Raw genomic sequence first — 24,271 nt, forward strand, 5'->3', positions numbered from 1 at the left:
GAAAAAATGTTTTAGTCTCAGTGAAGATGCCATCGACACATCACGGTGAGGTTGTCTGGTGAAGTTGTGACGTCAAAGTCAACTCACCATCCGTTGGGTTTGAGAGTTATTTTGATGGACTCATGAAGTGGCATTTGAACCAAACTACAAACTTGACAATGTTTCCTATGAAAATTCACACAGTTGAACACTCGGTCAACAACCGTTTTAAATTAATGGGAGAAACAGAATACTGAGGAAAAGGAATCCCCCAAAAGAATGTGACTGGGATTAATAAAGAATACAACGTTATCAGAGAGGTCCATTATCTACGGAGCCCCTGAAGGGACATGAAAAAAAAAATTCTGGTGCGCACGAGATATTTTCTGGTGCGCACGAGATACTTGCTGGTGCGCACAAGATACTTTCTGGTGCGCACGAGAAAGTATCTTCTCAGACACTGTTACTTGTAGCCGAGGTGGAAGCTCGAAAACCAAATTATTTGGTGGCCGGTGGATCACCAATAAAAACTGCGAGTTGCAGTATTTTGCTGCTGCCATCAACTGTGCCAGCGATACCTAGCCTGACGTTGTCATACTCATAATTCTAATCAGAGTATGAGTCTGAAAACTCTCCGTTGGGCTGTGATTATGGGGCGTGTTTCAACCGAACTTGTAAAACAAATGCCTCTACGCTCAATTGGATAGACCTACAACCAATCAGAGCAACGTAATATGTTGTTTGTTGAAAACGAATTCAACCAAGGCCTCTTTCGTGACGTTGTTGATTACGTTACTGTTGATCATCTGTCCATCATCGTATAAGCCCGCCCTGGCAATTTCATTGGTCCGCCCAGATCCTGGTTTTATGTAGTTGTTCCCAATACGAAACCCTCCAGACCCAACTTCCTGACCACATTTTTTTGTGGGCGGGGAGAAGTTGGGTTGGCAGTCAGGCTAAGCGATAACCCGAGTCGAGATACAATTTGAAAACAAAAGCATTTTGTTATGAACAGTGTTAAAGTTTGAAATGATAACGAGGACATAAAGTGTAGCGAGTGTAACTGTACTTCCAGTGTTTAACATGACGATATATGCACATTATTAAATACATATATTTAGTTATACACTGTGTTCTGCAGTTATCTAAAGGTAGGATATATGATGTTATCCTGCATTCCATGCAGTCAGGGTATCTCCTCCTCCTGCACCCATAGTAGACCATGTGATGTTGAGATAGCCACGTGGTCAAGACGGGTGTATCCCTTGCGCCAAAACAGACCACACAACTTCAAAATTCATTTTCAATGTCTTTCTAGATAATATAGTGGTGACGACTAGCAAGCAAACTTTTAACTTTTTTTTTCATTTCCACGCATTAAAACAGCAGATCTAATGCACGCTTCTGTGCTTGCGGTATCCACCAGATACTTAATTGTGGTAACGACAAACTTTCTGGTGCTCACCAGAAACTTTCTCGTGCGCACGAGAAACTTTCAGTTTTTTTTTTTTTTCATTCTTTCTTTTTTCATGTCCCTTTAGGGGCTCCGTAATTATCACATTAGTTTCACGAGCAGAAATCAAATAAACACATGTGTGAAAACCAAATATAAAGTCTGTTGTAGCTGTGTCACTGTAATACGAATGTACTCCACTATACATGAGGTGGTTCCTCACTTGCTCATATCTGGTCTTACACAGGCTGTTCTCGTGCTTCCTGAGAAGTGGCTGTGGATGGGATTTTACTGTCATCATGTGGTGAAGCCTGGTACTGCATTTGTGGTCCTGAGGAGGATTCCGTGTTCAGTTTATTAAGGAAAATGTGAACTTTGTGCAAGAGCTATGATATTACTTAAAACAGTCTGAATAAGGCTGAGTGACACCATGAATCCTGAGCAATCCTGACCGCTATAGGAGTACATGTTTGAACACCGTAAGTGTACAGAAATGTGAAAACTGTGCAGTTGACAACCTTGGTAGTGTATTGAGTTAGAGAACTAATTTCGATTTCTTTTTTAGACTTTCACCAAACCTCAACTCCTGACACACAAACCTGGAGATAACAAAGGAAGTCCAAGGGTCTGGGGGCTGTTCGTTTTTCTCAGATTTCTACCAACCCATGACCATGTGGAGCCGCAGGCCTTGGGGTAACATGCCCAGACTCTTCCCCGGTCAGATCTCCTGTTTCTGCCAGTGTATGGCCAACTTCTTGAACTGTCCAATCAGCAACTTTGGAATGCTGGACGGGCACAAGACAGTAACATTTTAAAAGAGAGACGAAGACTCAAGGACTGATGCAAGACAGTCAGGAGCTGATGAGACTTCTGCTTGTCCACCAGCAGATGGCTCTGTCAACTCGCTGCTTGGTTGTAAAAGGTTGGAGGATGCCATCTGCAACAGTACAGCCACAGAAGAACCCCCCCCCCCCCCCAATATAAAACAACAAAACAATGTAGACTATTGTGTGAAATCAAACAACACCACAGACAGATGCCAATCATTGTAGAGAGACTGATCTGTAATATGTTGTTGTATAGTGCAGTAGTACTGGTATATCAATACACATTGTAACAAAACTTGTCTGGATCTGTAGCTACTAACTGCTCAAAATAAATATAATTTTTCCAAACCATCCAATCATACTAAGGTTCATATCTGTGATTACAGGTAAGTAAACAGTATGACATAAAAATGGGAAAAGGAGTATGCAATAGAGACTCTTTATATTATAATTGAGTTACATTAATTTGAGTACCATTGCCTGTGTATTAGGCAATATAAATACATATCAGTATCAGAGTATCTGAAAAGATGCAAGCTGTGATCTCTAACACCACAGGATTATAAGACCTTCCTGTGGTACAGATGGTGCGCAAGATGCTTCGATACAATATTTACGGTCCAGCTCATCAGCCAGTCAGTACAGCAGACCAAATAAATGAACGAGAGCTGCATAGAAATCATACAGGCGTGCGTGCATCGACAAGAAAAAGCATTTGAATGTGGACACACGCAGAAGTATTATTCCAAACAACCTTAAGATTCTCATCGTTGCTTTGGTCCATTATCCGTGCCAGTGATGTAATAGTCGACGTACGGATGTAGTAGTAGATCAACCATATGTATATCATGATAGTTATATCAAAACGCGTGCAGAGTGAAAAGGAGTAAATAAGATGGGGAAAGAGTGTCTGCTGGTGTTGGGTCTAGCTGTTCTGTCCCAGCGCAGAGATCAGGTCCCTCAGAGTATCCGTGTGCTCAGGTTCCAGTAGTCGATGCTGCAGGCTGAAGTGTGTGAGGTGTGTGAACAGGGTGTTGAGGTGAGGGTGCAGGCCTAAGGCCAGAGTCTCCCTGTAGTGGGACCAGTAGATGTGGGCCAGAGTCCTGAACAACAGCAGAAACACCTTCTGGACCAGGAAGACAAAACCTGCAGGGAACACCGAACCTGGAGGAGAAGACAGGGAGAGGAGTTTGGAGACAGTTTAGGAAGAGTGTGGTTCATGGACAGGTTGGGAAGAGGGAATAATCATTGACCGATCAATTGATTGACATTTAGTCATTTAGCAGACGCTCTTATCCAGAGCGAATTACAGTAAGTCTGTACAGGGACATTCCTGCGAGGCAAGTAGAGTGAAGTGCCTTGCCCAAGGACCCAACGTCAATTGGCACGTCCGGAAATTGAACTGGCAACCTTGAGATTACTAGTCCAATTCCCTGACCACTCAGCCACCTGACTTTGTTTGTTTCTGTGTGCTTGAAGGTCTATTTTGTATTAAATTCAATATATTTATTTGTCAATGTCATAGAAAACAACGATATTGAGTGGGTGTGCGGGTGTGTCTGTTTTACCTGCTTTAGTAGGGAACACGTCTTCATCTGCCAGTAGTTCCTGAATGTATGACATGGCGTAGTCAAAGTAAAGAGGAGCAGAGCACTTGAGCTTCTTCCCTTGGTCATCTGTCCAGACGTACACCCTGACCACACAAACAAGGGTTCAAGAAGACGAATGGCGTCCGTTCATCTGTCGTGTGACGACCGTGCACACATAGGGCCACAAAAGTGTTTGAAAAAAGCGGTGTGTTTGCGTTTTCGCTCACGTGTTGCCCGGTCCACAGGCCGTTGGACAGGAAGCTGTGGTGCAGAACTCAGAGAGAGCGCTGGAGAGAAGGTTGGTGTTCTGAAAGAATGCTACTGCTAAAGACGGTGAGAGGAGGTGAGACAGAGAGAAAGAGAGACAGGGAGTGAGGTACTATAGGCAAGCCCTACGGGTGAGTAAAACCTCAAAAGAAAGGGATCAGACACTTGCACTGTCTTGTACTGTCCCACTTTTGTGAGTGTTAGTATACACGTAATTGTGTGTGTGTGCTTGGCGGGTGAAGGAGACGGATGGGGGGGGTGCTTACTGTTGGTAGCCAGCCACTCGGTGTGGTCGAGGCCAGGGGGCAGGGTTGTGAAGCTGGACATGTTAGTGTCTGTGATGTGCTCACGCACATTCTCAGGCTGAAGATATGGACGCTCTTCCAGGTTGTTATTGTTTATGCCCCTGAGAATACAAATCACACCAGTACAGTGGGAAGAGGGAGAGTGTCCGAGAAAGAGGATGAAGACTGAGTACTCAGACTAAGCAGAGAGAGATAGAGGAAAGAGAGAGAGGGTGAGAAAGAGAGAGAACGAGAGTGTATGGTACAGTACAGTACTTCTCTTGTTTATGAATGCTCTGGTCCACATGGGAAACAGAGTGAGAGAGCCTGTACAAGCTGTGTCTACCTCTGACTGGGTAGCAGGTAGAAACCTCTGGAAAAGGATGGCCGTTTTATGGCCTCACAGTTTTCAGTCTTTGTCCTCCCCCACCCCCATTACCCAGTTTTCTCAGGCATTGCAGTCCTTGTCAGACTGATTTACTAGCTTGTGACAAAGTTGCATAGTGAGCTCAACTTGAAACCAAACACACACGCTCACACACACATGCACACTTTTGCTGTTGCTGCAGATGTGTATGTCCAGTGCTGGAAGGTAACGAAGCCATTCTACTAAGTGCCAGTGTAATTACAGTTAATGATGCATGCTACTGCACTAGTCAGCACAACATAGCAGAGATAACTCAGACCAGACACAGTTACAAGTTATATTGCACCAGTATGTGGAAGGCAGAAGTGGTTACATTCAACAAACCCTTTCCAGGAGGCATGGTTGATTCAGAATTGAAATATTCCGGCCTATTGACTCAAATTCTGGATGGTGTCATTACCTGGGGTATAATCGGTGGGACTGTTGGAGTGTCCTAAAGACTGTGCCTTACGCATGCAGTCTCTCCAGAGATTTGAATTCATGCAAACTGTGTTCGTTCCTCTGACGGGGAGGGTGTGCGGTTATTAAAATGGGAACACGTCCGAGTGCGCGAGAGACTGACACCCACAGTGTTCTGACATGGAACATAACCTAGACCTGATTGAAGAGGTCAGTATTGTTTGTGTGAAGTCGTGAAGTTCCCACTTCCCTCTTGGGGATGTGTCCTCAGTCTAAGCTCGGTTTCTAAACTCCGAGACCACCACGGAGCAGTAGGAATCGTTTACTTTCTGTGTGTGTGTTCCTGTGAGTATGTGTGTGTGTGTTAGTGTGTGTGTGTGTGGATCTGTGTGACCTTGCTCCTTCTGTAAACAGAGACGCAGTGTTCTCTATGGGAGTTTACTTGCTACCTGGATGGATTTGTTTGGCTCTGTCTGTCTGTGTGTGTGTGTGTGTACAGTATGTGTGTGTATGTGTTTGGATGTGTGCGCGTGCGTGCACAGACCTGGTTGCAGAAGTGTCTCAATGAGCAAACAGCATGATCTTTGTATCAATAGAAGGCAGGGAGAGAGGGGAGGGGATAGAGGAGAAGGAATCAGAGATACATTAATAGGGACAGTACTGAGAGGAGATTCTGGAACAGGGACATGCCTTAGTAAAACCCGGATCCAACATCAGGATAATCCTGCATGTCCAGGGTTAGGGAGGAGTCAAGCTTTCCATTCTGGAAGCCTCCAGGGCAAGGAGTGGGACCTGACCAGGGAGCTAGATATTCCATCTTACTTCAGGTTTGGAATCAGGTTACCCTACCCCTGCTAACCACAACCAAAAGAAAGGAGAAAGTCATATTGGTCACTGTCATGACAGGTGCTTGATACAGCTTCCTCAATACAGCCTGAGGCTATGTCATTGAGGATTTTCTATGTAATAATGCTCTTGATAATGTTATAGGAAAACTTTGTTTACAAAGCCTCTTCCATGGACCTCTTTATTCTAAATGTTTATACCTTACCTATTTCCTACATCCTACTACCACTGGAAGGATTCAAAAGTAAACACACACGCGCACACACACACACACACACACAAAGAACAGACACACAATGCAAATGAACCCAGAGCTAATGTATTTATAGGTAAGCCAACCGCTTCGACTCCCTGACTTTGTTAACTGTGTGCCCACATTTCACTGTGCCGTGTACACAGAGATAACGTTACAGCACATCGAGCAGGCGCACAGTTTGCCACAGTCATTCACATGAATCTTTTGAGACACATTCGTCGAGCTGCTGAAGGAATTCACCTCCGCCAATAGCCATCGCGCAAATATGTGATGCTTGCGCTCTCTCGCGCGTACACAGCCAATCCTTATCAGAGGGAACATTCCTCAGTTAACCATGTGCAGCCACCACTCTCTCGCTTTCTGTCTCTCTCGCTTGCCCTTACTCACTCAAACACTCAGCCAAACCCAGAAGTGAGCGAGTAACAAACTAGACTGTTTTCAGGTTAAATCATTGACATTGCTCAAAGTAATGCACGCCTTTGTTATGAATGGCCAAATATTGTGCCTGCAAAGTGTCAGGATAAGGTAGAGACATGGAGGAACTGGGAGAAATGATAGGTGGATGGAGGGATGAGAGTAGAGAAGTACTTACAGTTTATCATCAGCGATGTCAGAGAGGTGAAGGGTTGTGGTGTCTGTCTCCGCAGCAGAGGGGTAACTATGACAACCCCCCATGGCACAGAGCTAGGACCTGTTGGCACCTCCAGAAACCCTTGCCATCCCATAAATACGCTTTTACACCCTACCCCTAAACTCTCGCTGAAACAGACAAACAGGTGCTCTCACCCAATTGTCTCCAGCTCACACTCACGGGAACTTGGATGGACATACAAGCGCAAAGTCCAACGACTTTCCTTTCGCAAAAGTCCAAGCCCGATCGAAAGAATGTTTCTGGAGGAAAAGATCCACGGTGTACAGAAAGGCTCCCGTTTCTCTCTTTCTCCTTCTCTCTCCTGTGTGTGTGTGTGTGTCTTCTTTGTCTCCGTCACCCCCCTGCACTTCCCAGGCCCCTCCTCTCACGGAGAAAGGCGGACAGGCAGGTTTCTCCACAACGCAGAGCCACAACATATTTACTCTACGCTCGGCTCCTCCCCTCCCCGCCAGCCCCACCCCTTCACTTGATTTCATCCTCTCTCCAGAATTCCCCACACGCACGCTCACATCCCAGGTGCAAATGACAGAGGTGATTCACTTGCAGTCATGTGTGTGTGTGTGTGTGTGTGTGTGAAAGTGATCGAAAGGACAGAGGGGGAGAGAACAGGAAAAGACTTAAGTGTTTTCATCTGTGGACCCCTCATAAACTATAACAGTAGGATGTCTCTGGCAAAGACCTCAGCACTTCCCTCTACAACGTTTGTAGAGACTGCTGTGGCTGGTTCTACTTTATGTGTATGAGTCATTTTCTATCTTGTACTATCACTGGGCAGGTCTGTGGCAGTAGCAGTTACAACTCCACTGTCATGTGACCCTGTCTCTCAGGGAGTAGGCAGGGGCAGTGTAAGGCTGGTGAAGGGTGGCTATATTTACCAAACGATTGACATCTAATATGTGTCAAACAGCGCTGGAACCTAATCCCGTACCTGGCCCTAAAGTAAACATATTTATGGCGCTGCTACAGAGTGTGTGTGCCATAGGCTACCGTGTCAGTGTAAAAAGATAGAGACAAGGTTTAATCTGGATAGACATATTTATTAGTTTCATATCTGAATGTACAAGCTAAGTTTGACAACAGGTAACTGACACGTTACTGTCTATACAGCAAAGACCACCAGCATCAGACCACTTTACAAAAGCCATCTGACTACACAGAGCTGTCCGGAACTCCCTCTCTGACACACAGCCCATGTGTTTGTACCACATGTGTAAGAGTGTGGTAGCCTATGGGTCAGACACAGTGCATGGGGCTTGGAGGTGAAAGGTATGATATATTCAGACCCTGTACACAGCCCTGACTTCCTGCTTAAAGCCTGACTAAGGTGCCCAGTTCTATTTCACACGTTTCTTTCAATGACTCGGCAGGTTTCAGCTATTCTGTGTTGAGAAAACAGCTCTTTGGGTTGAATATTGACGATGAGCTAGGAGAAAATGCTTGGGGAAGGAGTGAAACAGAACTGGACCAGGCTGGATCCCAACAGTGAGCTCTTCTCCACAGTCCAGTCTACAAAGGGCCCAACTGCTATGTTGCTTCTACCCAAATTTTAAGGAGAAGTAAACCACTTCACAGGTCTGAGATCCAGCCCTTCCCTAGAGGGAAGACATACTTTGGCAACAAGCTTTGTGGAGAAACAGGCTTATTTTCAGATAATTCCGTCACTCGTTCAAGTTAAAACATGCCCTATTTTGTGATACAAAATGGACGGCTTTGCCAAAGTTTAGTAGGCTAGCAACCAAAAAAGTGCTTTCAAAAGTGCTTTAAATATGTGATTAAATTACAAAAACATAAATTAAAATATAGGTATGTGAACTTGTATCTGCTCCAGCCCCGATAAGGACAGGACATTTGTTTTACTAATAAAATAAAACATGTTAAGTCACAGGAAGTATATGGAAGACATACAGTATATTCCCCATATACTAAACCTATAAAACAATCTTGAAATAAAAGTTACACACACGGTCACTCACACACTCACAAACAGAGGAAGTATGTAGCAGAGGAACTGGAACTGATGCTGGGGTACAAAGAAAAATAAACATAGTTATTGCCTCATTTCAACAGAACAATACACACACTGCAACCTGCAAAACAACTGTTTTACCATACATCTGGATTGATTCCAAAAATAGAAGATATACTGTTTATATATATACTGTTTACATAGAGTACGTTTACATATTACCAAGAAGAAAAAGCCACAACCTAATACAGGTTCAAATGTCACAATATTACATTTAAACAGTTCCGTGGGAGGGTGATATGCGGGTCCTTGACCCGGTGTTGGTGAAAGTGTGTGTGTGTCCGTGCGTGCGTGCACATACACGTGTATTAGCGTCACACAGGTGTGCTTTCATCACATCCACCGACCCCTCTTTAGACCTGAGAACACACTCTTTGTAGACAAGAGCCTAAACACTCTCACACTCACCACACACACACACAAACGCACGCACACACACACACACTCTCTAAACAACTCGACAACCTGAAATGCTCCACAGACAGAGAAAGGCAGACACAGAGAGATGCAGAGCAAAGGGGGGAATTGTCCAAAAAAGAAGAGATTCGAATGGAACCATTTTCTCACAACTTATGATCAAAATGTGCCCTTCAGATCATGACAAACGGAAAAAACAAAAAAAAGGTTCACTGAAACGGCACAGTGACAGAAGTTGGCTTCGAGGATCTTTCAGTGTTCCCCTCTCCCTCACCCCCCACCCCCCCCCAGCCCTCCCTGCTCTGAGCTGAGGACGGAACCACAGCCCGAGGACAGAACCACAGCCCGAAGACAGCGCCTCAGCTCCCTCCTCAACAAAGAGTTTAAGTGCAAAATCTTGCTCAGCCAAGGAGCCAAGCCAAACAACCCCGACGACAACATAAAGCTGAATCCCACACACACACACACACACGCACACGCACAGTCCCTGTGTGATGATGTTACTGTATACTTAGGAGACACTACTGTGGGAGCAGGGACACATTTATCGGTTGGTTGTTCTCAGTCCGGAAGCTTCCGCTCTCCCTGTGCCTCCCTCTTTTTTTGAATCAGCTCTGGACACTGACCTGGCAAGACAGCAGTGCTGAACACCACAGGATGCTGTATAATGAAGTGGGTGTATAAGTGTGTGTGTGTGTGTGTGTGCGCGCGTGTCTGTGCCGCATTTCTAGGCTGGGCCGTTTGCAGAGGGGGGCGTCTCTCTGTGGGGAGATGAGAAATGAATGCTGTTAAGATGGATACTTACGTTTGACATTATTTTCATTTAACACTTTACTCTGCCAACTTCCTCTTCGCACCGCTCCGCCCTCAGAGAAAAGTCTTCGGGCCATACATTTAAAACATTCCCTTTTTCTTAATAAGACATACAGTCACCGAACAGTCCCCTACCTTTCCTCAGCGGCTCCAGTCAACAAACGCAAACTGATCCGTGAGGAAAAATTTTGTCTACCCGTTTTCAAATCCCTAACGACGTCGGCATGGATAATAATAAATATTAGCTTCCATACAACAGCTCACACAGGAAAAACAGCAGGAAAGGCCCCACTTTTGACCGGTCGCACGTGCGACAGCGACGCGCTCTCGACGCGTCACGACCACATCGTTCTAGAAGACTCCTCTACGAGCGCAGCTTACTTAGGGAGTGCTGCAGGGCGGTCTGTGGGGGGCCAGGAGCCGGCGTGGGCCGCGTCGCCGTCCTTCTCCTTCTTCTTGTCCTTCTTCTCCTCTCTGGCGGAGGAGGGTCTGTCCGGGGGCGGCTTGTTCTCCTCACTAGAAGAAGAGAGGCCACAGCTGTCTAGACGGAACCACAGCTCCAGAACTCAGCAGACTGGACACGTTCAGACGCGGGTGCCGGCAGCAGCCTCGTCGTCAGTCACACTCAGTTAGTAGTAGACCATGCACACGCACACGCACGCACACGCACTCCTGCTTCGGTGCGAGTCTTGCACACTACACTTTCTTTTACAGTGGTCGAGATCTCCATAAAGCCTGAACCCCCAAGCCTTGCTCAAACATGACACACGGCCAGATCAGAGACACACACCTCTGTCTCTACATACCCTCTGACCGCTGGTCTGAACACTCTGGAGGGGAGAGGAGAACACAGGGGGAGAGAGGGGACAGGGGGAGATGGGAGGAGGAGAAGCAGGAGGACAGACACGGGGGGAGATAGAGGGAGCAGAGAAACAGGGAGGGTAGCAGGATCAGGCAGGGTGCGTTTGGGCAGAGAGAGGAGAAGGGGTAGGAGGACAGGGTTGGTGTGAACAGTGAGACAGGGAGAGGAACAGACTGCACTGAAGTGGAAAGAGAAACTGAGTGGGTGTGTGTGTGCGCGCGCGCGCGCGTGCCCACCTGGTGAAGACCGCCCTCTCGCGTTTGGCGTCCACGGTGAGTCGGAGGGTCTCTTTGCCGGCTACCGTGGTGATCGTCTCCGTGGTGACCGTCTCCGTGGAGACGGACTCGGTCTTCTCGTCCTCCTCCTCGCTGTCGGAGCCGCCCGACGAGGAGCTGTCCGACGCCACCAGGGGGGCCTTCCTCGCCACGCACACGCTCCACACACAGGCTGCAGACGTAGAGGGGGAGGGGTCACACGCCTTCATACATCCAGTAGAGACAGGGACAGAGAGATGTGTGTGCGTGTGTTCAGCCTCACGGTTCCGATCCTGGTCCGGTTTAGTTCCGTCAGACCCGCTGATCTCCGAGTCCACAGGAGAGCTGCATCTCGGACCCGTCTCTGAGCTGAGGACACACACACACACACACACACACACACACACAGGGCTTAGAACGCTCTATGGAGACACGCGTGCCCGCACAGGAGGCGCGCTCGCACGTGAAAGAGGCACACGCACCAGCAGAAGGGTTGGAAGTCTGTAAACTTGGCCCAGCCTTTTTCCTCCGTCTCCGTGGCGACCGGCTGGGGGGCGACGCTGTCCCAAGCCGAGATGCCGGCGCCTGCGGCCGGGGCCTTGGAGTTCACCTCCCCGAAATCGGCTGTCCAGCCGACGCCTGACGGAAAGGGCGACAAGTTCACTCGTGGTCACCACGAAGCGACGGCGTGAGATGGAGCGTGCTGCTGCGTGACCTGACTCGAGTGGGACTCACTCTGGGGGGGCTCCGTCGGGGTCTCCTTCTCGACGTTCTCCGCCCCCTCTTTTGGCCCCTCCCCCGCGTCCGCGTCGGTGCCCGGCGCGGGAGGCTCGGCGCAGGGGCCCGGCGCGGGAGCGTCGCTCGCCCCGTCGCTTTGAGACGGGGGCCTGTACCACTGGGAACCACCGAACCTGAGAGAGAGAGAGAGAGAGAGAGAGAGAGAGAGAGAGAGAGAGAGAGAGAGAGAGAGAGAGAGAGAGAGACAGAGAGAGAGAGAGAGAGACAGAGAGAGAGAGGACTGGCTGTATGCGTGTGTCAGGGCATTGGATCAACGTGTCCAGTCCACGGTGTCTGTGTGTGTGTGTGTGGGTGTGTGTGTGTGTGTGCGTACCTAGTTCTGGACTTGCCCTGCCTTGCATAGTTGATCTCCTTCTCTTCCCAGATGTCCTCCTCATCGTCAAAGGGCTGAATTTTCTCCTTGGAGCACGCCTCAAACACGGTGGTGCTGGACTGCAGACGACACACACACAGCTGCTTACTATACCAACAGACGCCAGGTGAATGGCCCATTGCAGCTGCTCCCTAAAGTGGAGTCAGCATGCTGGTTAACTCACACTGTCCTCCCCTTCTTCTATGTTCATGTTGATCTCTGCAATACGGTCAAAGGTGGCACTGCAAGGACAGGTGCAAATCCCTCCATTAGTACGCACACACACACACACACATACACGGAGAGAAACTGAGAGAAACACAGACGGGCCGTCTCTCACTTGATGCTGTCGTCATGCTCGGCAAACTCCTCGTCGTTGAAGCCGAACTGATCCACAAAGTTTGCGGTCATCTGCTGGATCTGGTAATCTGAGAAGGCCTGCAAAGCAATCCAGTCGCATTGCATCGGGTCAGCTCGTGGGCCTGGTCGCGGTCGTGGTCGTGCACACGTGTGGGTGTGTGTGGGTGTGTATGTGGGTGTGTGTGTCGTGGACCTGTTGCAGTGACATTTCGTTGGGGAACGGGCTCTCCATGTCATCGTCCTCACTGGAGGAGTGCAGGTTGTGGGTGCTGACCTAAAACCCAGCAAACGACGTTATAAACAGCGTTGAACACAAGGACACTCGGCGACTGCAGGACGAGACGACCTGCAGTGGGGTGTTTACCAGGTCTACCGTGTTCTTCCTGTTGGTCTCCGTGAGGGTCTGGTCCACAAAGCTCTCCCAGCGCCCCCTGCAGTCTTCAGGGAGCTCTGCAGCCAGGGAACACGCCGTGCGACCACAGCCAGTCAGATGGAACCAGCGACGGTTTGTTATGAAAAGTGGACTGGGTATAACACTCACACTCTCTCTCCCCCCCCCTCTCTCTCTCCCCCCCCTCCTCTCTCCCCCTCCCCCTCTCCCTCTCCCTCTCCCTCCCTCTCCCTCTCCCTCTCCCTCCCCCTCCCCCTCCCCCTCCCCCCTCCCCCCTCCCTCCCCCCTCCCTCCCTCCCTCCCTCCCTCCCTCCCTCCCTCCCTCCCTCCCTCCCTCCCTCCCTCCCTCCCTCCCTCCCTCTCTCCCTCTCTCCCTCTCTCTCTCTCTCTCTCTCTCTCTCTCTCTCTCTCTCTCTCTCTCTCTCTCTCTCTCTCAGACTCACCTGTGATGAGACTGCTAATATGGGTCTGCACAGGGCCTTTCTCCAGGTTCTGGACCACTGTGTTGGCAATCCTGGTCAGGTGACCCATGTAGCCCCTCCTCATTCCCCCCCCTGCCCTGGAAACAGAAGTGACGACACACTGACGCTCCGGGGAAGCGGCACGTCAACGCAACAGAAACACTGTAGCCAGACAGTTTGCTTACTGTATCTTGTCATTCTCCTCCCAGGCCTCTAGAATCCTCTGGACCAAGCGACAGTGCTGGAAAAGCTGGGCGAGAGACATAGAGAGAAAGCCAGAGGGAGGGGTGATGATATTTTGAGAGTCTCACAGGTGCTGCACCAAATCAGGACACATGCACTCAAACAGAGATGACACCTACATGTGCCACCAGCGTGTTGTGAGAGACGTCAGGAGCCACGGACGGCTCTGGAGGTTTGGGACTGGGTGTGGCCTGTTCCTGCTGGGGCTCCTTGACAAGCCCGGGATTTTCCTGGGGCCCCGGCCCTGGCTGGGGCCTCCCTTCCTGGGCAGAGTGGCAGAGGACACCGGCCACACACAGCTCCACTTGGAAGTGCAAGAAATTATTCCAGGTGAACTTAAAAAACAAGTCCTGCAACAACAACAAAAAGTCCCGCATCACCATCTTGATGAACATTGTATTTTTCAACGAAAATTGTATTTTTTTGTAACAGGCCGCTTCTCTCGACGACGGTAATATTCCGTCTCGCGCGTCTCCGGTGTGGGCGAGCGTCTCACCAGAAGCAGGTCCAGGGCATTGAGCCTGCAGAGCTCCCGGAGGACCCCCGTGTTCGTGGGAGAACTGGTCTGAGAGCCGCTCTGCAGCAGAGAGGCCACCAGTCTGGCTGCGTGGAGACGGCTGTTGCCCAGCGGCTCCTCCAGCACGCCCAGGGTGGTCAGCATGGGGCCCCGCTACACAAACACAGGACACGGACACTCTCAACCTCACAGAGACGCAATCGGTTCAGGCCTAAACACGCCGTGTAAAAGTCCTGTACCGTGGAAATCCCTCCACGTGCTTCACTACGGGCGTGTCGTTTCATCGGATGTCACGTTCAGACACGGCTGCGTGTGCACCTTACTTGCGGGTACTTACCTTGGGCGGATCCAGCAGCAGTTGGTGGAAGTCGGTGAGGTGGGGGAGGATAGCCAGTAGGATGCTGCTGTTGACTGGGTAACATCTCTCACACCCCTGAGCACACACATCCATCAGACTCTCCAACCTAAAACACACACAAACACACACACACACACAAGTTGACAGCAGTACAGTTGATTCTTTTTCCGTCGCCCTAGAGATGGACACGGACAGAGCCAGTCTCACTCACACGGGCCTTCTGATCTCCAGCAGGGTGAGAAGCACTTGAGTTCCGTTGACGATGCAGCTCTCCGTCCTGTCCCCCTCAAACATGTTCTTCAGCAGCTGTCCCACACACTCCTGCCTGTGGAAACCCAGAGGATCGGCAGATCAGCTGCATGTGGGTGGGTGCGGGCCCTTGTGTGCACCATCCTAGACTTCTTCAGTGTGTGTGCGTGTGCGTGTGCGTGTGTGTGTGTGTGTGTGGTTGGAAGGGGAGCACTTACGACTCCAGAACAGCGAGCAACGGGTCAGGCACGGCGTTCTCCTGGAGCTGATTGGCCTGGTCTCTGCTGAGACGAATGATGTCACACACCGTCTGGGACGCATTGGACTGTCTCTGAAAAATACACACACACACACATTGGACTCACATCCTTTGTGTCGCCGATCGGATCCGTCGCCGATGGCATGCTTTTGCCTGTGTTTGTGTCCACGTTGACACGTGGTGCATGTGCTCCGTGTCTCACCTCGTCGTCGATCCCCGGGTGAATGAGTTCAATGAGCCTCTGGGCGAGTCTCTCCTTATTCAGCCACTGCAGAGAAAGATTGTTGTTGTTGTTCCATTACGCTCCATACACTAAGTGGGGAGTTGTGGCCAAGTTTAGTGCGCGTGTGTGCGTGTCTTACATTAAGTGTCTCCTGTCGAAGAGGGGCCGGCTCCACGCAGCTGATGAGGCGCAGTAGCAGATCCATCATGGCCGACGCATCGATGTGCTTCAGCACCAGAGGCAGGAAGCCCTCCTTCTCACGCAGGAACCAGATCACCTACAGAGACGACAGCTGAATACGGCTGACTGGACGTAGAGGGCTTAGACTGGACGTAGAGGGCTTAGACTGGACGTAGAGGGGGGGGGTTTACCAGAAGAACACTCCACTGGCTGTGATGACAACAGGTTTTGAATAACACTTGAACACACACTGAAATCAATGTGTCCATATCAATGTCCATTCAGAAGCCAGTTTCTTTCCAAGGGCCATCGGGTTTCTGAATGGACATTGATATGGACACTGATACACTTCCCACTAGTCACTTTACACACTGTCACTTTCAGCTACTGGTTGCACCATCAGCAATATTGCATGATTGTACACTTGTTTTAGGTTAGTATAGGTTCATAAGGTTGTTACATGTATTTTGTGTATTTAGAGGTTTAGTATACTGTATTGAATATTGCATATGAGGAGGAGTACTATATTAGAGCTTATCATAGATGCAATCTATGTTCTGTGTACTTCTATGTTATGGTATGCCAGGTTGCTTTGCGTTGTCTTGTCCTAAGAATGTCATGGCCCAGTCTGCCCCTGTGTTGTTCTGTGCATCTGACAAGAAAAGACTTGAACTTGAAGTGTCCCTGGCTCTTGGTCACATATGGCATGATTTGACAGAGGCCAAGAAAGTGAGAAGGGGATGAGAATAGATACAGGAAGGTGTCGGAGTTTCAGCTTCACTGTCTTACTGTAAACTAAGTGGTGGGTGTACTGGAGGTTGAGGTGAAGATGTGCAAAGGATTATGGAGTCCTCTGTCTGTGTGTGTGTGTGTTACCTGCTCTGTCTTCCGTGTGATGAGGTTCCCAATGGTCTTGCTGAAGAAGGAGGCGAGGAGGGGGTTGAGGGGGGAGGGCTGCTCCAAAAAGGCATACAGGGTTTCCAACAGCGGCTTCTCGTTCCCCAGCTTATCATTAATGACAGCGACATCACATGTCAACAGCTCACATGCTATGTTAGGGTACCTGCAACAAATACAGGCCTGGTCAGTCACAGACCTCTACATCCTGACCCAAGCCAGAACTCTTTCATAAACCACACTGGTGTAAACATGTCCATGTACTAAGGCTAAAGGATATGGCTATTTCGCCCCCGTTAACCATCCCAAATTTGGCAGTTTTGCTCATGATTGGTGAAAGTACGACCATTGCATTTTCGGACACACACACACCAATATTGGATATTTGTAATGAATTTTGGGCTTGAGCCTTCGTTTCTGGACCGACAAAGATCCTGTAAACTATACAGTGGGCAGTGTATAGTCTACTAGCACACTCACTTGAAGCGCCAGGTCTCCTCCACACCAGCAGGGGGCTCTGTAGTTATGAGACGAAGCAGCTCCTGCATGCAGCTGTCCTGAGACAGGAACAGGAGGAGCCTAGCGCGCATGGAGACAGAAAACCACTCTTTGACATTGGCACCAACAAACAGGCTACTCAAAGGAAATGCTAATGCTGTTACCCTATTAGTCCTGTATGGCCTATAATGCGAAAGTAACCTGCGGTTCTGGGCCTTGCATTCCTGCAGCACATCCTCCTCGTCCATTAGCTCTGTGAGCGTGACATCCTCCTTATCCAGCAGAGCCTCCAGGTGGGACGAAGTGTGCAGGTCAAACTTCCAAAACATGGCTGCTGCCGTCACAAGCTCACACACTCAGCTAGGAGAGGAGAGATTGAGGCAGATGGTAAAATAAACATTTACATTTAGTCATTGAGCAGACGCTCTTATCCAAAGCGACCTACAGTAAAGTACAGGGACATTCCCCCGAGGCAAGTAGGGTGAAGTGCCTTGCCCAAGGACACAACGTCATTTTGCCCGGCCGGGAATTGAACCGGCAACATTCTGATTACTAGCCCGATTCCCTAACCGCTCAGCCACCTGACACCCGGAGAACTTGAGAAAAAGATACACCTACATGATGTGATAGGCACTGTTTATATGTGTGTATCGAGACTAACTGGATATCTTACCCGTGGATATGGAGTGTCCTCAGTCAGTGCTCTGTGAGCACACAGACCTGGGTCTCGAAGATTGCAGGTGGCCTGGATATAGAGCAGCATGGGTGTCTGCAGTCAACAACACAGCTCTCTCACATTCACTCTACACCCCACACAATCTCACACCACAAGCACAAACGAACTCTCACACGTAGAGATGTCTGCAACCTGAAAGAAATGTGGGTGGGGAGTCTGAGTAGAGGTGAAACATGCATGTCATCCTGCTGCAATCTACCCACTGTTTTGTCATGGAAAATAATAGGCCAACTCTTGAAAAGCAAGGATTGGGATCATTCCACACTCGAGTGGAGCAAAATAGTGCTTTGCCTCTTTCAGGAAGCTTTCTCTGTAACTGAGTTAAAGATGCATGTCTGTATAATGACATTATCCAGCTTCCTCTGAGACACACACTCGACAGAGGTTCAGAGGTTCTGCCAACAGACAGAGGGCAAGCTCTGCTATTATAATACACTGTTGTCCAACTATTATCTGGGGTGATGTCCTTATCTGTTTAATGCAGAATAGATCCACTATCTCTGGTATCCAGTGTTTGTTGTGAACTATAGCCTGATTGTTCTCACACATGTAGTATTATTAAGCATCAAGCCGCCTGACCTTGACTCAGACTGGGGTGTCACAAAGAACTTTACCCAGTGCGCTAGGTTCCTGAGTGTGTTTCACTGAAAACAAATGTTAGGAGACTGGCCAACCACCACATAAAGTAGTTTGTTGTGGTTGATATAACTCGAAAGCACACTGCCTGTCACATGATTTGAAATGCACTGTCATTTGAGGTGTATCATAGATCATTTTCAGGGCAGTCACATTTAATGAAGTCAATATGCCAAGAATTGCTCCAGTCACCATACAGGTGGTTTGGAGACCACTTTGGTTTAGCCTGACAAAACCAAAACAGCATATTTTCAAGGATGCGTGACCGTGATGGCACCTGCTTTCCTGAGTAGTATGTACGCATTAGATAATTATGTAATTTATCATATGATTTGAAGTAGACTGAGCTTTGACAATGACATGGCTAGTAAGCTTTTAACTGGGGCCTGCACCAGTAATGACATCGCAGGCTTATTTGTGAAACTCGTCAACAGTCGCAGGGACTGGTGGGACTGATTAGCACACAATCACTGCTACAGTAGCTTCCACCAGCTAGCCAACAACAAGATAAACATAAATATTCTGTGGCCTTCACTTTTAGTCAATGCCGTTGGCCAACACACTAGCAGCGCTAAAAACAACTAGTCCATGATAGTCTACATTTGACAAGGTAAACAACTAACACCATAGGCAAAGCCTGTAACATCTATAATAACGTATCTACCTTACCTTGAGTGACCAGTCTTGACTTAAGCCAGATTACACTACCCCGCACTGGCCTATTTTTCATATGTCCCAGGCCAGTCAGCTGTGCAGTTGCACATCCCCACTGTCCGTTTCACCCATCATTCATCATCATTGCAAAATCGGTCACAAATCTGACGAATGTCTAGCTAGGTGAGTCGGTATGGGCCTGGTTCCGTTTTGATTCAAACCTCGCGTCTAATTAAATTGCTAAATGCATCGATTAAACTGATCGTTTAGGTCCAGGATAGCATCTGGACTTTAGTTCAGCTAGCTAAGTGCAACAGCAAAAGAATCTCGCTGCTGTCATATTTCAAAATCAAAATGGCTGGCTCTGTCACGGGAACGCGCAAGAAAAGTTGTATACTAGCTAGCTACGTTGTACAGTACAACAGTAGCCGTGGGTAACACGTGTTTGTAACATAATACACAATGATTTACACAGTCCTTGATCAGAACTCCAAATTTGCGTTTAATATTTAGAATGTCGATCTAACTAAACGCATCACGATCCGGTGTGGATCGGTGAGATTTGTTGATACGTAAAGAAACTGGCTTTAGCCACTCACGCTAGTGCTGGTTGACGCATTGCGTATGACGTTTTCACCCGGCTTGTCTTCTCCGCTCTGGTTTCCTCCGCAGAAGGTCTTTCTGTTTGTAGCCGCTTAGCATTATGTCGAACGTGGTGGATACTAAGCTCTACGACATCCTAGGAGTTTCGCCCTCCGCCTCCGAAAACGAGCTGAAAAAGGTGTGTTGTCTTATAACGACGCTTGTATGTTAGTACAAGTTTGGCAACAAATGATTAGCGGGAAAAAAACGTGGATGATATTTTGATCTGGCCTGCTTGTCAGCCGAGACGATGCCTGCTAGTCAGTCTGGCTAGCAAAACTGGCTAGCAAAGCCAGAAGGAAAACGATAGCTTGCTAACTTTATCTAGCATCGCTAGCAGCCAAACAGACTGACGCGATAACGTTTGCCAAACTAACGAGGCTAGTAGTGTTACAGAAGGCGTTATCGTTAGTGTAGTAGTGTAGCTTGTTGACGTACATTTAAATTATATTAATTTATCAAGTCGTCGATATGCTTAATTATATCCGTAATATCGAGTGTGCTAAGGACGGATACTTGCTAGTTCGTGCTAGCTTAAGCTAGCTAACGTAATGTACTGACTACTGTACAGTACAGCCATAACACATAGCCCAGAAAGACTGAGCATTACAGGACACACGCAATACCTCCACGTACAGAGCTAGCTAGTTGCTCAAGCAACGATCTGCTTTACATATAAGATTAAACTGTCTTACTAGTTAGAGCTAATTATGACTGTAGATGGGTGAGGTTAAATCGTAACAGTTGGATGGTTTTGTGATTCTTTTGTTCAAAAAAACAAAGTTATTGCTGACTGTAGCTAGCTAGCTAACGGCTTCGAGCCGTTCAGCATCTGACTATCATGGCTCTTGGTGGCTAATAGCACTAGTAGTAGCTAGCCAGCCGTTCAGATGATGCTAATCTAGGTAGAAAGCCAACTTGACCAGGTATAGACATGCTCTCAGTGAACCATTAGTAGTATGATGACACGAGTATAACAACTATCTTTAGATCGACTGAGATCTAGAGAGGCTATCCAGTTATTTTACTCGACAGATATAAAAAACGATTTATTAACAAGATGACTTGACTAGATTGTAGTCGTGTGCTGTCTAAGGCCATACATTTTTTCGTCTGTGTAGGCATATCGCAAATTGGCCAAAGAGTATCATCCCGACAAGAATCCTGATGCCGGGGACAAGGTATTTAACACAAAAATATATCAGCCCAAATGTTACATCACAGCAAGACCCAACCTCTGAAATATGCTTAGTCATTTTCTCAAAATGTGTGTGTTCCTCTAACTCTCACGATGTCTGTCCAGTTTAAGGAGATCAGTTTTGCCTATGAGGTGTTGACAAACCCAGAGAAGAAGGAATTGTACGATCGCTATGGGGAGCAGGGGCTACGGGAGGGTGGAGGTGGAGGAGCTGGCATGGATGATATCTTCTCCCACATCTTCGGCGGGGGGCTCTTTGGGTTCATGGGGGGTCAAGGCAGGGGGGCCCGCAACGGGGGCCGGAGGGAGAGGCGAGGACATGGTGCACCCCTTAAAGTGAGTACAAGTGTGTGGGGGGGGGGGGGGGAGTGATGTGCTTTTGTGTATGCAGATGGTCCTATCCTCCGTTTAGTTGCAAATCCCCTAATGTTCTCCTGTATTTGACACAGGGTCTCCCTGGAAGACCTCTACAACGGCAAAACCACCAAACTACAGCTTAGCAAAAATGTCCTGTGTGTTAGCTGCAATGGGTGAGTTTTGTCTGTCTGTATATGAAATGTGTATTTAAAATTCCCAACCCAAAAATCCAGGTAAACCCACAATATGCCTCTTTGTCCTGCCCTTTCAGTCAGGGGGGTAAGGCTGGTGCAGTGCAGAAGTGTGTAGCTTGCCGAGGGAGAGGCATGAGGATTATGATCAGACAGCTGGCTCCTGGCATGGTCCAGCAGATGCAGTCAGTCTGCACAGACTGCAACGGAGAGGGTAATGGATATACACGCGCTCGCCACAACAACCCTCGCTCTATCCCCCGAACATACAGGGCCGTAGTTACATTGACGGTGTGTGTCCGTGCGCAGGCGAGGTGATCAACGAGAAGGACCGCTGTAAGAAGTGCGAGGGCCGCAAGGTGTCCAAAGAGACCAAGCTCTTGGAGGTGCACGTGGACAAAGGCATGAGGCACGGCCAGAAGATCACCTTTACGGGGGAGGCCGACCAAGCGCCAGGCACCGAGCCTGGGGACATCGTTCTGGTCCTGCAGGAGAAGGAGCACGAGGTAACCCCGCGTCCACGAGACGCCATATCGAAGCCCATTCCCAGGGTCTGTGTGTAGACCTGGAAAGAAACCCATGACTGAGCGGAAGTGTGACTTTGTGGATGTCTCCCCCATCAGGACTTCCGTCGGGACGGCAACGACCTACACATGACCCAGCGCATCGGCCTGGTCGAGGCTCTCTGTGGCTTCCAGATTGCCGTCACACACCTGGATGGACGCCAGCTTGCGGTCAAATACCCCCCTGGCAAAGTCATAGAGCCAGGTACATGCCCATCCTCAGGTCACATCAATGAAACAAGTATTTCTCCTTATGCGTTGTATTCAAGTGTGTGTTTTTGTACGTGTTTCAGGGTGTATACGGGTCGTTAAGGGAGAGGGTATGCCCCAGTACAGGAACCCGTTTGAGAAGGGAGACCTGTTCATCAAGTTTGATGTTCAGTTCCCTGACAACAACTGGATTAGCCCTGAAAAACTCACTGTGAGTAGTACAATCTTCACTCCTAGTCTTGATACCCTACCTTACATCGAGCACACAGCATGTAAAGGTTGGAATGAAATGCTAATATGCTAATAGTTACTCCTTCTGGCTGATGGGTTAGGTGGTTGTTCCTCTGCTTATGCTTATCCAATCTACAAAAGTGCTGGATTTGTGGGTTTAATGAGAGATGAGATGAGATCTTTAATGAGAATTGGATTGTGTGTGTGTGTGTATCTCATCTCTGCTTGCCTACTGTCGGTGTGTTTTGTAGGAGCTGGAGGACCTGCTCCCTGGACGTGCGGAGGTTCCGGTAATCTCCGCGGACGCCGAGGAGGTTGACCTGCAGGATCATGACCGGGGGACCGGGGCCGGAGCCGGGGCTAGGAGGGAGGCCTACAACGACAGCTCTGACGAAGAGGGGGGCCCCCAGGGCCCAGGGGTGCAGTGTGCACATCAGTAGAGACTCACACACACACACACACGCCACACATCAAATGTAACACACACACACACACACACACACATCTCCGGTTGTACTGCTTATACCAGTTAAGACCTTCCATGTGCATACATACAATCCCCTCTCCTGTCCCATAGAAAGGACATACACACACCCACACACGCACACAGTTTCAATGGGACCGGCCATCGGGCAGCAGCTGGATGTGTGACAACCCTATTGTGTTTCTGGACAGCAGGCCCTCCCATTCAGAGTTCCCAGGGGCCACAGGCCCTGCCTAGGGGCCCACTTCTCAGCTGGACCCAACCCACATTATGTCATCTTTGGCTTCTACCTTTCGCTGTGGAACACACCGGTCTTGTGTATAAAATGCAAATATTGTCATCTCGTTTAACGTGTAGTGTATTCTGTCACAAGTGCATGCTGCTTCAACCAGGAGAAATACAATTTCTAGAAGGCCCAGGTTCAAAGCTCAACTCACACACCTGATACCCAGACCTGTGTATTCTTAAGTTACTGCTATAAAAGTGATCAGATTAACTGGTTTCCTAAAGCATGTCTTTTTTACACAGCCTGTTGAGTCACACAGGAAACCATTATACTTGTTTCCGGTGCGCCGCAAACCCTCATGTCTTGTCACAGAGAGACTTCCTTGTTCAGGTTGGTCTCCACCCATCACAACGCTAGCTAGATCATTCGTAAGGCCTGTTATCAAGTAAACCGATTTCTTTGTTCAGATCTTTAGCTTTCGTGTTTTTGTTTCACAGTGAGTGTGTGTGAAGCCACAGCTTGAGCCCAAGGCATCTTGATATTTTCAGCTTGAGGCAAAGCTAAACGGATGTGGGTACATACACGCGTCTGTGCGTTTGTATCTGTACAGGTATGAGTGTGTGTGTGTGTGTGTGTGTGACGTGCTCCAGAGGCTCCGTGCATCAGAGCTGCTGTGGAATGTTTTGGCTTCATGACTCGTAGATGTTTCTGCTCTGTGTTAGGCAACAGTGTGAGCAGACCCTGTTTAAGGTCAGTTATGTACATATACATATATATAAAAATAAAAAAACCATTAGAATGTGTTGATTGGTTTGAGACGCATGATAAGGAGCCAGAGGTTTTTCTTAAATGTGTCGAGGCCAGAGGGGGAAAACCTCTGGACCCTGCCCATGTCCTCCTGTATTATACACATCTCTCTAAACCAGTAGAACTGTCACACAAACTCATGGTCCAAACTCATGGACATTCATCACTTTGAACCCCCCCATTCGCTATTGCGTTGACC

At 48.5% G+C, this 24,271-nt stretch overlaps 3 protein-coding genes across 5 annotated transcripts; 1 reads left to right on the forward strand and 2 right to left on the reverse strand.

The window, feature by feature from the left end:
• Window positions 1-2,475: 2,475 nt before the first annotated feature.
• LOC146258632 (MOB kinase activator 2) lies at window positions 2,476-7,355 on the reverse strand. Its single transcript, XM_084673180.1, has 5 exons — window positions 6,920-7,355; window positions 4,382-4,521; window positions 4,076-4,172; window positions 3,828-3,952; window positions 2,476-3,423 (listed from the first exon to the last, which is right to left on the reverse strand). Exons 1-5 carry the CDS (start codon window positions 7,000-7,002, stop codon window positions 3,185-3,187), a joined length of 684 nt encoding a protein of 227 aa, XP_084529306.1. The 5' UTR covers window positions 7,003-7,355; the 3' UTR covers window positions 2,476-3,184.
• Window positions 7,356-7,995: 640 nt separating this feature from the next.
• On the reverse strand, window positions 7,996-19,646 carry ppp6r2b (protein phosphatase 6, regulatory subunit 2b). Of its 3 annotated transcripts, none has more exons than XM_084671396.1 (26): window positions 19,179-19,646; window positions 17,811-18,005; window positions 17,339-17,497; window positions 17,120-17,218; window positions 16,619-16,805; window positions 15,702-15,839; window positions 15,542-15,607; window positions 15,299-15,411; window positions 15,043-15,156; window positions 14,811-14,937; window positions 14,453-14,626; window positions 14,076-14,306; window positions 13,899-13,963; window positions 13,696-13,811; window positions 13,235-13,311; window positions 13,055-13,135; window positions 12,842-12,939; window positions 12,686-12,743; window positions 12,463-12,581; window positions 12,087-12,262; window positions 11,834-11,990; window positions 11,635-11,720; window positions 11,334-11,544; window positions 11,042-11,065; window positions 10,617-10,751; window positions 7,996-10,183 (listed from the first exon to the last, which is right to left on the reverse strand). In XM_084671396.1, exons 3-26 carry the CDS (start codon window positions 17,464-17,466, stop codon window positions 10,150-10,152), a joined length of 2,814 nt encoding a protein of 937 aa, XP_084527522.1. In that variant the 5' UTR covers window positions 17,467-17,497; window positions 17,811-18,005; window positions 19,179-19,646; the 3' UTR covers window positions 7,996-10,149. The 3 variants fall into 3 exon arrangements, with proteins under 3 accessions (XP_084527522.1, XP_084527521.1, XP_084527523.1); XM_084671395.1 differs by having other exon boundaries at window positions 13,226-13,311; XM_084671397.1 differs by lacking the exon at window positions 11,042-11,065 and having other exon boundaries at window positions 13,226-13,311.
• A 141-nt stretch (window positions 19,647-19,787) lies between these two features.
• On the forward strand, window positions 19,788-23,383 carry dnaja2b (DnaJ heat shock protein family (Hsp40) member A2b). The gene is given in 10 exon segments (XM_084671398.1): window positions 19,788-19,944; window positions 20,927-20,986; window positions 21,109-21,309; window positions 21,311-21,339; window positions 21,453-21,533; window positions 21,632-21,765; window positions 21,861-22,057; window positions 22,175-22,319; window positions 22,408-22,535; window positions 22,807-23,383. Coding segments are annotated over 10 exon segments (1,242 nt in total). The 5' UTR covers window positions 19,788-19,866; the 3' UTR covers window positions 22,996-23,383.
• The last annotated feature ends 888 nt before the right edge of the window (window positions 23,384-24,271 follow it).

This window comes from Hypomesus nipponensis, chromosome 14 (assembly GCF_054491055.1).
Source record: "Hypomesus nipponensis isolate SF chromosome 14, ASM5449105v1, whole genome shotgun sequence".
Lineage (NCBI taxonomy): Eukaryota > Metazoa > Chordata > Actinopteri > Osmeriformes > Osmeridae > Hypomesus > Hypomesus nipponensis.

What these genes read in the sequence shown, in the direction of transcription:
- LOC146258632 (XM_084673180.1), bottom strand. Translation starts at nt 7,002, where the DNA reads ATGGGGGGTTGTCATAGTTACCCCTCTGCTGCGGAGACAGACACCACA. An exon ending in GACATCGCTGATGATAAACT is followed by an intron (nt 4,522 to 6,919) that starts GTAAGTACTTCT and finishes TTGTATTCTCAG; the next exon opens with GGGCATAAACAATAACAACC. An exon ending in CGTGTTCCCTACTAAAGCAG is followed by an intron (nt 3,424 to 3,827) that starts GTAAAACAGACA and finishes CTTCTCCTCCAG; the next exon opens with GTTCGGTGTTCCCTGCAGGT.
- ppp6r2b (XM_084671395.1), bottom strand. Translation starts at nt 17,466, where the DNA reads ATGTTTTGGAAGTTTGACCTGCACACTTCGTCCCACCTGGAGGCTCTG. An exon ending in TTGCTCGCTGTTCTGGAGTC is followed by an intron (nt 15,157 to 15,298) that starts GTAAGTGCTCCC and finishes GGGTTTCCACAG; the next exon opens with GCAGGAGTGTGTGGGACAGC. An exon ending in ACGAAATGTCACTGCAACAG is followed by an intron (nt 12,940 to 13,054) that starts GTCCACGACACA and finishes ATTGCTTTGCAG; the next exon opens with GCCTTCTCAGATTACCAGAT.